Source organism: Pristis pectinata, chromosome 28 (assembly GCF_009764475.1).
Source record: "Pristis pectinata isolate sPriPec2 chromosome 28, sPriPec2.1.pri, whole genome shotgun sequence".
NCBI lineage: Eukaryota > Metazoa > Chordata > Chondrichthyes > Rhinopristiformes > Pristidae > Pristis > Pristis pectinata.
The window spans coordinates 30,021,367-30,035,175 of record NC_067432.1 but is presented as its reverse complement, the minus strand read 5'-3'; the positions used below and the strand labels follow the sequence as shown (position 1 = coordinate 30,035,175).

The window sequence follows — 13,809 nt, the reverse complement described above, 5'->3', positions numbered from 1 at the left end:
CCAACATGACAGGGCTGAATTCCTCTCTACTGTCATAATTTGACATTAATGTCACCACACTGAGTGTGACACGATGGACAGGAAATGCCAGATTAAAGATAAACTGCTAGGTACGCTCTATGGAGGGGCAAACTGGAAGAGGTATGAGCTTCACCATAAAGAATAAGTCAGTCTGGCGTCTCAGCAACTTCTCCTGTGGAACTAGAGGATTAGTCTTCTGAGCTTCTGGCTCATTCTAACAAGGAAGCAACATAATCCAGTCATCATGCAGACATCTCAACCATGGGACCTTCAGATAAAGGCAAAGAGGATTTCTGCTCCCGCCTTGAAAAATTCTTGATCCACATCCCAAGGGGAGACAAGCTGATTGCCTTGGATGACTTCATCATCAGGGTGGGAAGGGGCACAAGACTCTGCCAAGGTATGATAGGTAGCCTGATAGGGTGGTTGGTAGCACTGTCTGGAACTCACTGCCTGTACGCATTCTGAAGACACCCAATCAGGGCTTTTTCTAAAGGTAATTGGATTGGAATTTAGAGGAAGGTAATTACAATTTGCAGGGTTAAGGAAGGAGTGTGGGAATGAGAATGCCTGGAACGCTCCACAAGGCACTAGTATGGACTTTCAGCTCCTTTGCCAAAGTAACATTACGAGTCTGATAAGGTTGGTTCAGACCTGTGTTGCGTAAATATGACAGACACTGAAATAGCTGAAACATTATGAAATGATGTATGTGAAATATTGCATGGCTGGCTAGGTGCTAACTACTGAGCTGCATATTGATAATTGGAATTCCACCAAGTGAATCAGTCAGCCTGGAATAGGATAAGTACCAAACATTGCAATTTCAATGTTAATAACTTGGAAACTTATGACGAGTGCAGTTCCAGGGCTCGGAAAGGGCCTGGATTAATGGTTGGCAGCATTAATCCAGTTAATGTTTAACTAGAGGTTAATTTATTCTGAGGTCTGGGTGTTTCTGGCAACAATACTATTTATTTTCTGACCCAAATTCTGAGTGCACTGATTTCTGAACCACGTCAAAAGGTGGTTCAAGGTCCGCCTAGATGATATGGGATTCAGGTTACCAATAGACTAGTCAGGGGGTTCTCTTGATCATTTATGACAATCCAATGACTTTACAATCACATCTTACAGAACGGATTTTCAGATTTTATTTAACCTAAACTCAGATTATTAAACGTGATGTGATTTCAATTCATGTGTCATTAATCCTGGCCTCCAGATTCTTATTGAAACAATTTAGCTTCTGCACTACTGTATCTGCTGTATAATTTTTATATTTTGATTGTGGGAAGAAATTTCAAATGTAGTTGTTGTGGTTTACGGTTTTAGAATAGAATAAAATAGAACAATACAGCACAATACAGGCCCTTCGGCCCACCATGTTGTGCCAACCTTTAAACCACGCCTAAGACTATCTAACCCCTTCCTCCCACATATCCCTTTATTTTAAATTCCTCCATATGCTTATCTAACAATCTCTTGAACTTGACCAACGTATCAGCCTCCACCACCACCCCAGGCAGTGCATTCATGCACCAACCACTCCCTTAGAGAAAAACCTTCCCCTGATATCTCCCTTGAACTTCCCATCCATTATCTTAAAGCCATGCCCTCTTGTATTGAGCATAGGTGCCCTGGGAAAGAGGTGCTGGCTGTCCACTCTATCTATTCCTCTTAATATTTTGTATACCTCCATCATGTTTCCCCTCATCCTCCTTCTCTCCAATGAGTAAAGCCCTAGCTCCTTTAGTCTCTCCTCATAATCCATACTCTCTAGTCCAGGCAGCATCCTGGTAAATCTCCTCTGCACCCTCTCCAACGCCTCCACATCCTTCCTATAATGAGGCGACCAGAACTGGATACAAGTACTCCAAGTGTGGTCTAACCAGAGTTTTGTAGAGCTGCATCATTACCTCACGGCTCTTAAACTCAATCCCACGATTTATGAAAGCTAACATCCCATAAGCTTTCTTAACTACCCCATCCACCTGTGAGGCAACTTTCAGTGATCTGTGGATATGAACCCCTAGATCCCTCTGCTCCTCTATATTGCTTTTTATACAATTTTACTCCCTTTGGTCATGAGTGGAACGTAATTTCTTTGTAGTACTTTAACAATGTGATACAGCAGATCTAAACATCCTCAATAAAATGGATCAAACACTTATATAAATCTGCAGCTACCATCAGATTTGCAAAACATAGCAGGAATGCACCTCCCAGTTCCCACTTTTAAAGGACCAAGTCTGCAGCCAGCAGCCATTCACCATCAGCTAGACACCCCACCCCCACCATTTGCTGTCTCTAGCCCACATCCAACTCCCACAAACCAATCTACAGCATTGGGACATTTTGTAATGTGAGAAAAAGTGATAAAAAGCCAAGAACTTGCCTGTTGTTATCCTCGGGATGTCCTAAAGCACTTCATGGCCAATATGTTATGAAGTGTCACCTTGTTGCACAGATAACTACTTTATAACAAATGAAGAATTTTAATTAATGCAAAGTGCTCACAAACATCTGAGGTTATAAATATGTAAATAAATATTTAAATATATATTTAAAAATATGTAACAATTGCCAAGATTTCAAAGCAGTAAAGCAAAGTATCATTTTCCTAGGATAATTTCCCAGCAAGTAATCCAGAGAGGCTGCAAGACCTGAAATCAACAGTGGATCTTTTGACCAGCATTACCTTTTTCCGAATGAAGGTAGGATGTTGCTTTACTTAGAGGACCATTATATTGAATGAGGTTCATTAATTTTTTTTAGCAAAGACAACTTTATTCATTTTTTCATGACAAACATTTTTTTGATTAACTCCACCTCATGTAGATTTTTTCTATATTATTGTTCAGCACTGCATCAGTTTGGTCTGATGGCTTAGCCCTCTTAGAAAGTGCTGACTGTAACACTAGATTGCTGGAGGAGTTGATGTACCACATAGTGCCTCATTTGCTCACGCAAACCCAACACAATCATCTATTATCAGTTTTCTGAAAGAACATGTTGTGGTTAGTCCTATTACCGACAATCTTTTATAAATTTAGCCTTTTTGGGTTTGTAGTTCTGCAGAAATGTGGGGGCAGTTTTAATCTCCCAAAACATGTGGCTTTGCATGGGGTTGTGTGTTAAGATTCGGAACCCCTTACCAGATGGAGGGGCTACCTGCTTGTTGCGTAAGAGAGTCTCAGGCATCAGGTTATAGCGAGGGAAGGGGGAGGAAGGAGTGAAGGATTGGGACAATTGGAGATCAGAAACCAGAGCAAAGAAAGTGGCCTGGAGCAGTTTGCTTATCTAACCCCCTATTACTGTCAGCCCATCCATTTCCTTGGTTAATGGGGGTGAGATATAGGCAGGCAACCTGTTTGTTCCCAGGTACTCCATTTCTATATTGGAAGGAGGCTGTGGACCTCATATTTACCTTCCATCTAATTTTAAGCCTTGACCATTTGGTTTTCCAGAAACTGGGAAGCTTGGCTATGATTGGGTATCAGAGATGTGGCTTTCCTGTTACCTGTTTGATCCAGTTTCCCTGCCTTGCCTATTCCAACATCCTCCTCACCTTGTAGTCTGCCTTGGTCACTCTGGTCTCCAGGACATGGAGAAAAGGAGGGGAGAGAAGAAAAAGGAGCACAATGTGTAGTGATCATAGCTCGGCACAACATTGTGGGCCGAAGGGCTTGTTCCCATGCTATAATCCATACGTGTAGTACTTCCTTAAAAGAAACTATTCTGAAAGAAAGCTGCCCAAAGAAATTTGTTAGTATAATGGATCACCTACAGTATAGAGAGAAAACTTTATTTTCTCCCTGAGAGCAGTTACATAACGTTTGGAGTGTATTATTCATGCCAGTGTTAACAACCAACCCAGTAAATTGATTAGAAAAGAGAGGTTCAGGACAAGTGAGAGTTCTGCAGTGCACATCAGAACCAATATCTTTCAGTCCTTTCCCTTTAGCATCATAAATTCAACTTGGAGAGTTTCTTCCTGGATATAGACACAATTATAATGCATCAAATGTTTTTTTCTTCCTCTCCTTGGCTCCCCCCACCTTTTGAAGGTGTTGACTCCATGCTGGGTACAGTGTGCCTTGTTCAAGTGTTCCTGACCTATCAAAAATGTATTTATTCTAGCAGTATAGTACAGCTTGTAAAATTTCAGCCTGGACCTAACATACGTAGATGCTTCTAACAGTCTGATGGCACTAGTCAGTAGCAAAAACTCCCATTTAAGTTAACTCTTGTTGGTTCAGGAGCTGACCCAGTTTATACTATACAGCAACACAGCACAGAAACAGGCCCTTCAGCCCACAATGTCTGTGCCGAGGCTGCACATGATCCATATCCCTCCATTCTCTGCATATTCATGTGCCTATCTAAAAGCCTCTTGAATGCCACTATTGTATCTGCATCCACCACCACCCCTGGCAGCGCATTCCAGGTACCTACCACTCTCTGTATAGAAAAACTTGCCCCACATATCTCCTTTAAAATTACCCCCCCCCCTCACCTTTAATGAATGCCCTCTAGTATTCAACATCTACTCTGGAAAAAAGATTCTGGCTGTCTAACCTATCTATGCTTCTCATATAGACTTCTATCAGTCTCCCCTATGCCTCCAAGGCTCCAGAGAAAACAATCCAAGTTTGTCCAAGATCACTTTATAGCTAATCCAGGCAGCATTCTGGTAAATCTCTTCTGCACCCTCTCCAAAGCCTCCAGATCCTTCCTGCAATGGAGCGACTCGAATTGCACTTAGTACTCCAAGTTATGCTTGACCAAAGCTTTATACGACTGTTACATGACTCCCTGACTCTTGCCCCTCGCGAAGAGTATATTATATAATATATTGTATAAGAATATAAGCATGCTGTATGTCTTCTTTACCACTCTATGTACTTGCATTGCCACTTTCAGGGAGATATGGACTTGGACTCCAAGATTCCTTTGTACATCAACACTGTTAAGGGTCCTGCCATTAACTGTACATTTTCCCCTTGTATTTTAGCTCCCAAAGTGCAACACCCCACACTTACCCGGACTCTGCCATTTCATCACCCATAACTATAACTGATCCTTATCCTGCCATCTCCTTTGACAACCTTCACTGTCCACAACTCCACCAACTTTTGTGTCGTCTGCAAACTTACTAACCATCTATATTTTTGTCCAAGTCATTTACATATATCACAAATAACAGAGGTCCCAGCACTGATCCCTTCAAAACACCACTGGTCACAGACCTCCAACCAGAATATCACCCTTCTACCACTACCCTCTGTCTTCTATGGGCAAGCTAATTCGCAATCCAAACCATCACAGTCACTGTGGATCCCATGCATCTTAATCTTCTGAATGAGCCTACCATGTGGGACCTTGTCAAACACCTTACTAATATCCATGTAGACAACATCCATAGCCCTACCGTCATCAACCACCTTTGTCACCTCCTCAAGAAACTCGATCAAGTTTGTAAGGCGTGACTTGCTCCACACAAAAACATGCTGACTGTCCCTAATGAGCCCAAGTTCTTCCAAATTCTCATAAATCCTATACCTAAGAATACTCTCCAATAGCCTCCCTACCACCGATGTGAGGCTCACTGGCCTATAATTTCCTGGATTATCCCTGTTTCCCTTCTTAAACAAAGGAACAGCACTGGCTCCTCTCTAGTCCTCTAGGAACTCATCGGTGGTTAGAGAGGAAACAAAAAGCCCCAACAATCTCCTCTCTTGCCTCTCTCAATAACCTGGGATAGGTCCCATCAGTCCCTGGTGCTTTATCAAACTTAATGTTCTTCAACAGATCCAACACCATCTCCCTCTTGATCTCAAAATGCCCTAACATATTAGAATACTCCACACTGATCTCATTATCCTCCATGTCCTTCTCCTTGGAGAATACTGTTGCAAAGTACTTGTTCGCCAATGTCCTCTGACTCCAAGCATAAATTCCTTCATTTATCCTTGAGCAGTCCAACACTCTCCCTTGTCACCCTCTTGTTTTTAATGTATGTATAAATTGCTTGGATTCTCATTAATCCTACTTGCCAAGGACATTTCATGTCCCATTTGGCCCTCTTACTTCTTGCTTAAGTTCTTTCCGGCTTTCTTTATATACCTAAAAGGCCCTGTCCGATTTCAGCTTCCTAAACCTTCCATATGCTTCCTTCTTCTTTTTCTCTTTTTGACTAAATTTACAACCCCTCTCATCATCTAAGGTTCCCTTGCTTTACTATCTTTATCCTTCCTCTCTACTGGAACATGCCTGTCCTGAACTCTGATCAGCTAGTTTTTAAATGACTCCCACATGTTTAATGTGGACTTACCCAATAACAGCTGCACCCAATCTCCTCTCCGAAGCTCCTGCCTAATAATGCTGCTATTTGCCCTGGCCCAATTTAGGGGGATCTGGTTCGGAGGGGCTGGGGCGTGCAACAAGAATTGGCGGGAGCGGATTGGGAAGGTGAAGCAGAGACTGGGACTATGGGAACAGCGCTCCCTATCGATAACTGGGAAGAACTTGGTCATCAGGTGTGAGGCGCTCTCAGGGCTGCTGTACTTGGCGCAGGTGTGGCCTGTTTCTCGCTCCTCTGGCCTGGGAATCACCCGCGCCGTCTTCTGGTTCATCTGGGGATCCACGATGGAGCGGGTCCGACGGGCCACCATGCACAAGTCCCTGGACAATGGGGGTAAAGGTGTCCCCAATGTCACCCTCCTCCTGATGACCACCTTCGTCTGTGGCTGCATCAGGCTGTGTGTGGAACCCAGGTACATGGGCACCAAGTGTCACTACGTACCGAGGTTCTACCTGTCCCTGCTGTTGCGAAGGATAGGCCCTGGCCCCATGGCCACACGGCGTCCCAGTCAGCTGGACGCTGCCGCGCTACCTGTCCTTTGTGGAAAAGTTCTTCCAGAGCAATACCTTTGACCACAAGTCCATCAGGCAGTGGTCAGCACGGAACATCCTGCAGGCACTGCAGGAGAAAGACTCAATGGATACTGTGGGGTGGTTCCCTGCGTAGACTGTCCAGACCATCTGGCAGAAATGTCTCATCGCCGGAACCTCACCAACAAGCACCAAGACCTGCGCTTGGCTGGCGGTGAGAGGGGCCCTCCCAGTCAGATCCTTCCTGTATGGTTGGAACCCTCACTCCCAGCACGCGCTGCCCCTGGGAGGACTGCGCTGGGGACAAGACGGTCACCCACCTCTTTGCGGGCTGTAGGTTTGCGAGGAGGGTGTGACGAAAGATGCAAGTGTCCTTGTCACGGTTCGTCCCCAGCAGCAGCATAACAGAGGATTCTCTGATCTACGGGCTGTTCCCGGGGACACACACAGAGACGGACATCAACTACCGCTGGAAGGTCATCAACTTGGTGAAAGACGCTCTTTGGTCTGCCCGAAACTTGTTGGTCTCCCAGCACTGCGAGATGTCCGTAGGGGAATGCTGCCAGCTGGCACATTCCAGGCTGCAGGAGTACGTGCTGAGGGACGCACTGAAGCTGGGCGCAGCCAACGCAAGGGCTCGGTGGGGAAGGGACTACAGTTTAGGATTCTTCTGCCACTGGAGAGGAAGGGGTGGGGACAGGCGAGAAAGACCCTAAATATTGTAAATACGGGACTGGGTAGTTTCCAGGGAGCCACACGTGTAGCATCGGTGCTGTTTTCTATATAAAAGGTAACACTAATGAATGAGCTGTACAAGAATGTAAAGGTTTGCACTGTTTGTAATTGTATATAGTTTGTCTTTTATTATGAATAAAGTTTATTTTGTAAAAAAATATTTAATACTTTGCCCCTAGGTCCAGACTTGTCTTTATTCATAACTATCTTAAAACTTAAGGAGTTATGATCACTGCTTCCAATATGCTTTCCCACTGAAATGTCAGTCACCTGGCCAGTCTCATAATATGTTATTAATGAGTTAAGTTTGAAATAAAATTGGAATTTGAATGTTGTGCTTTACCACAGATGCTGACTTCATACATACAACATTACCACTCCATAACTTGATTAAAAATTTGCTTATTTGCACTATTTGCATTGCAAAATCATTGGAACAATGAATATTAATAATTTCAGGTTCAAGAACTGCAGAGCCCTCCCAGAGCAAGTTCTGTGGTGAAAGATTGTGTCAAAGCCTGCCTGGACTCAACCTACAGATATATTTTTGACAACTGCTCTGACTTGTATAACCAGTTGCTGGATCAGGTAATGGAGTTGCCTTTTATGTACTTTAAAGCTTCCCTGATTAACAATTGATTGGAGCATCCAAGAGATGTATAGAAAATAGTTCATACCTACAATCAGAGTCCAACATCTGTATTAGATGTGTATTTATTTGCAGGTTTAACATCTCATTATTAGGAAACATTTTATCTTAAGCAACATTTTACTGTAGGTATTCATTGAATAAACATTTATAAATCTTTCAGCACTTCCAGCTAGTTGAGAGATTCACTGATAAGCTACACATTAACTGCTCATTACAATACAACAAGCTAAATATAGATGACTTCAGTGTTATGGAAAACTAGCACTGAGCTGTTATTTCCCCTCACAAATAAAGTACATCAACTTCAAAATGAAAACAGGATAAAATGAAGCATCTGTGATGATGTAGACTATCATGCTTGAAGAAAGAATGCAGCCACAAGGAATTCTCAAGATAATGTGGTGATGTGATATACTTGACAGTGCAATTTCCTAATTTGATTGACTTTCAATTAAGTAAAGAGTTTGTCTATATAAATCTTAGATCTTTTTCCTTTCTCTAGTAAAATAGACAACCATGAGAGGAACCTTTCTGGATGGCCAGCCATGATGAGGCAATAATATTTGGATGGGTAAATCTTTCCTGTTGCTAATGCAGAGGCAGGAAGGTTAGGTTGGTAGCAACAGATGGGCAGCAGATACTAACAGTGTGATAGCAAGCTGCACAGAGTTTAGAAACATATACGTGACTGAAAAGAGCCAAAGAGCCAATGATCCACAATCCTACAAGAAGTCCAGGTATGACCTACAGAAGGCCATTGTGAGAGTGAGAAGGCAATTCCAGGTGAAGTTAGAGACACAATCAGTCGCCCAACAGCTGTGGCAAGGTTTGCATGCCATTACTTCCTACAAGGCAAAGCCTGACAGCATAAATGGCAGTGATGTTTCACTCCCTGATGAGCTCAATGCCTTTTATGCATGCTTTGAAAGGGAGAATAACACCACACCTGTGCGAATCCCCACAGCATCTGGCAACCCTGTGATCTCTGTCTCGGAGACTGACGTCAAAACATGCTTCAAGGGGGTGAAACCTCGTGAGGCATCAGGCCCCAACGGTGTACCTGGCAAGGGTACTGAAAATCTGTGCCGACAAACCGGCTAGACTGTTCAAGGACATCTTCAACCTCTCACTGCTGCAGTCAGAGGTTCCCACCTGCTTCAAAAGGCATCAATCATACCGGTGCCCAAGCTGCCTCAACGACTATCACCCGGTAGCATTCACATCTACTGAGATGAAATGCTTGAGAGGTTGGTCATGGCTAGAATTAACTCCTGCCTGAGCAAGGACCTTGGACCCGCTGCAAATTGCCTACTCCCACAACAGGTCTACAGTGGACGCAATCTCATTGGCTCTCCACTCGGCTTTGGAGCACCTAGACAACAGCAAAACATATGTTAGGCTGCTGTTTATCGATTTCAGCTCAATGTTTAACACTATCCCCTCAGTACTAATCAACAAGCTTCAAAAGCTGGGCCTCTGTACCTCCCTCTGCAACTGGATCCTCGACTTCCTTATTGGGAGACCACAGTCAGTGCGGATCGATGGTAACATCTCCTCCTCGCTGGCAATCAACACAGGCGTGCTTAGCCCATTGCTCTACTCTGTCTATACTCATGACTGTGTGGATAGGCACAGCTCAAACACCATCTATAAATTTGTCGATGACTCCACTGTTGTTGGCAGAATCTCAGATGGTGACGAGGAGGTGTGCAGGAATGTGATAGATCGGCTGGTTGAGTGGTGTCACAACAACAACCTTGCACTCAACGTCAGCAAGACCAAGGAATTGATTGTGGACTTGAGGAAGGGGAGGTTGGGACAACACACGCCAATCTTCACTGAGGGGTCAGAAGAGGAAAGAGTGAGCAGCTTCAAGTTCCTGGGCATCAACATCTCAAAGGATCTGTCGTGGGCCCAACACATTGATGCAATCACGAAGAGTTTAAGGAGATTTGGTATGTCACCAAAGACTCTTGCAAATTTCTACAGATGTACGGTGGAGAGCAGTCTGACTGGTTGCATCACCATATGGAGGCTCCAATGTGCAGGATCGCAAGATGCTGCAGAGGGTTGTAGACTCAGCCAGCTCCATCCCCACCATCGAGGACAACCGTCCCTGCCATCGAGGACATCTTCAAGAGGCGGCATCCATCATCAAGGGCCGTAACCGCCCAGGACATGCCCTCTACTACCACTGGGGAAGAGCATGAAGACCCGCACTCAATGTTTCAGGAACAGCTTCTTCCCCTCAGTCATCAGATTTCTAAACAGTCCATAAACCCATGAACACTACCTCATTATTCCTCTTTTGCACTATTTATTTATTTTTGTAACTCATAGTAATTTTTATGTCTTTATGTCTTGCACTGTACTGCTGCTGCAAAACAACACATTTCACGACATAGGTCAGTGATAATAAACCTGATTCTGATTCTGATTCTAGGCTTCACAAGCAAGCAAGATGGACAAAGGAACAGCAAGTAAAGTGGGGAAATGGGTTGATTAGTGATAGTCAAGTCACAAAAACTTGCTGTGATTTGGACAGAGATAAGCAGGTGATCAAATGGAATGGCTGGCTGGAGATGAGGAGTCGTCTGAGTAGGAGATAGAGTATCGGATGATCAACAGAGGTGTGAGTCAGATAAAGTGGCATTTGTTTGTTAAACAGGCAGTGTCAACGTTATTGTGCTTTGAGATAAGGAATGAAAGATGGTGATATTGTACTCTTGAGGAACAGTAGGAGAAGACTAGCCATCTGTGAGGTCTCAGTCATTACCACCGGTTTAACAGTGAGCTGATGTGGAGCAGGGGGAGGAATGGAGGAGGTCATAAGAGAAACCTCTTTAACATGAGGTTTCTCATAATCTAATCTGCCCGTCCTCCCAATAAGCACAATCTAAATTGCCCAGTATGGTTCCTCCATTGCTGGCCCTCACAGCAGATCAATGTACAAAAATGGAAGCCATCACAAGGAAAAGTTAAACCAACATCTGTGCATCATAAGTACCATGCAGATGCTTCACTTTCACATTTCCTTAGACCAAAAGCAGAATACTGCAGATGATGAAAATGTTGAAATTTTAAAAAATGAAAATGCTGGAAACGCTCACCAGATCAGGCAGCATCTCTCTAACATTTCATGTCAATGATCTTCTATTGGAGTTCTTATGAAATATCATTGACTTGAAATAATAATTCTGTTTTTTCTTCCATAGATGCTGCTTGACTGATGAACATTTCTGGCATTTTCAGGTTCTATCTAACCTTGTTTTAGTCCCTGCTTTCTGGGTGTTTTTCCATATCTGGAGCTGGATGCTGATTTAGAGTGGAGGAGACTACAAGTAGCCTTTCAAGACACCTTGAGCAGCTTTGGGTACAGAGGCCCACTGTAGCCACCTCCCTCTGAGCAGCAGCAGCCTGAGGTGGCTGGTTCATGGGCAGCCTCAGGACAACTAGTAGGGTGGCAGTGGTAGGATCTGTCATCCTGAGAGATGATAACAGACTTGTGTCCCACTGACCTATTGGAGTGATGCCTGAGCAATTCTACTCCTTTGATGGAAGGCAGATTGCTGAGCCCCCAACAGAGGTCGTGTCTGTGGGTATTCTGTTTTTTTCTGCTGGTCAGGCTGCAGGTCTGTCTGATTGGATTGCAAGTCTTGGCAATTAGAAAGGGAAATGACCAAATTTATGTCTGTGGTGAGGGGGAAAATGAGAGTGCTTAATCACAGTCTCCACAGCTGGTGAATCGGAAGATATCGTGTGATGTAGGACGTGAGAACGGGAACTGGGTGTGAGCATGACATCACCTTCTATAATCTCACAGAACAAAGAACAGTACAGCACAGGAAGAGGCCCTTTAGCCCACAATACTGTGCGGAACTAATTAAACCAGTAATTAAACACCTAACTAAATTAATCCCTTCTGCCTACAAGGTCCATATCCCTCCACTCTCTGCCCATTCATGTGCCTATCTAAGAGCCTCTTAAACACCTCTATTGTATTTGCCTCTACAACCACCCCAGCAGTGCATTCCAGGCACCCACCACTCTCTGTGTAAAAAAACTTGCCCCCTGCACATCTCCTTTGAACTTACCCCCTCTCACCTTAGATGCATGCCCTCTGGTATTAGATATTTAGACCCTGGGATAAAGATACCGGAATTTAGTTAAACAAAAGGCTGCGTGTTGAAGGTATTCGCACACTGTTAGGTACAGAGTTCCAAGTTTTTACCCGGTAATACTGGAGATCCACACAATGGTACCATGTTGTGCTTCATATGAATCAAGTTGTATTGACTAATTGTTTGATGTAATTTTGCTATGTGACAGATCAACAAGTAGGAAATCAATATTATTTGATTATCAGTAACAAGCAAGTTCCTGAAAAAATACAATTCACTCTCATGCTCAAAATAAAAAAAAATGAGGTGACTTTTTATTCTAACACTTGCACTTGTAATTTTCAAACTTTATTCTTGGATAGAAGCCATTAGACTGATTTAAGTACGAGCATAAATCAAACCACTAATTTTCTATCCATGGCAGAGATCTATCTATCACCTATTTATTGTATTTTTGTGCAAATTAGATATTGCATTTCTTTGTCATATGTAAACCGAGTGATAATTTACCTTCACGTACCAGAAGACAATATTTATTCCAATTGACACTGAGCAGTTGTGCTTTGCAAATTAGTTCAATAAGAGAGCTACCAGATGGACCAAGATCAGTTCCAGATGAAGTAATTTTAAGATTGATACTTGTAAGTCCGACTGGCAACTATCAGACTGCTGTAGATAAGTTTTTTGTCACTGTGGTATTAGAAGGGATCAGAGAATGGCTGTAAAGCTTGTTTAAATGTTTGTTTACCTAAGTTGGTTGCAGCCCAAAGAAAGAAAGGGCCAAAAACAATGTTTAATTTACAAAACTGAAGCAACATTACAGGATATACTGAGCTGTGCCAACTTTATATTATCCTTCATAGCACATTGTAAGACAGTGCAGATCAGACTACTCTCAATTCCAATGCAAAATTTATTTCAAATATCATGTAAGAATACCACTTCTCCCAAGCGGAAGTCTTGCTAAACCTTGCCAGTGTCTCAACATGTTAGAATTCCTCCATATCATTGGAGTAAGGTTAGGGATGTGTACAGCTCAAAACATTGAGTCTGATTGAGCACAGTCGGCTCTAACTCACTGAAGTTTGCTTCCACACAATGCCCACAATCATTCCTGTCTTTAGAGGCCATGCAGATCCAAGTATTCTCCAGACCTTGCTCTAACATGCTGGGACACCCTCCAGACCTTGCTCTGACATGCTGGGACACCCTCCAGACCTTGCTCTGACATGCTGGGACACCCTCCAGACCTTGCTGCAAAGTGAAAGGCAGTGATTGGTAGATCAGCTTCTGATGGCAGGTGCTGAGGCTCCATACTTCACCGTCACCATTATGGCCTTTTGACAGTTAAAATAAAGGATTTAGATAATTAAAAAATACAAA

At 43.4% G+C, this 13,809-nt stretch overlaps 1 protein-coding gene across 1 annotated transcript in view; it reads left to right on the top strand.

Annotated features, from left to right (window-relative positions):
* Window positions 1-13,809, top strand: part of LOC127583971 (protein unc-13 homolog C-like) — a 424,484-nt gene that overhangs the window by 213,397 nt on the left and 197,278 nt on the right. Inside the window, 2 exon segments of the mRNA XM_052040443.1 lie at window positions 2,649-2,738; window positions 8,113-8,241. Of these exon segments, the coding sequence (XP_051896403.1) occupies window positions 2,649-2,738; window positions 8,113-8,241 (219 nt within the window).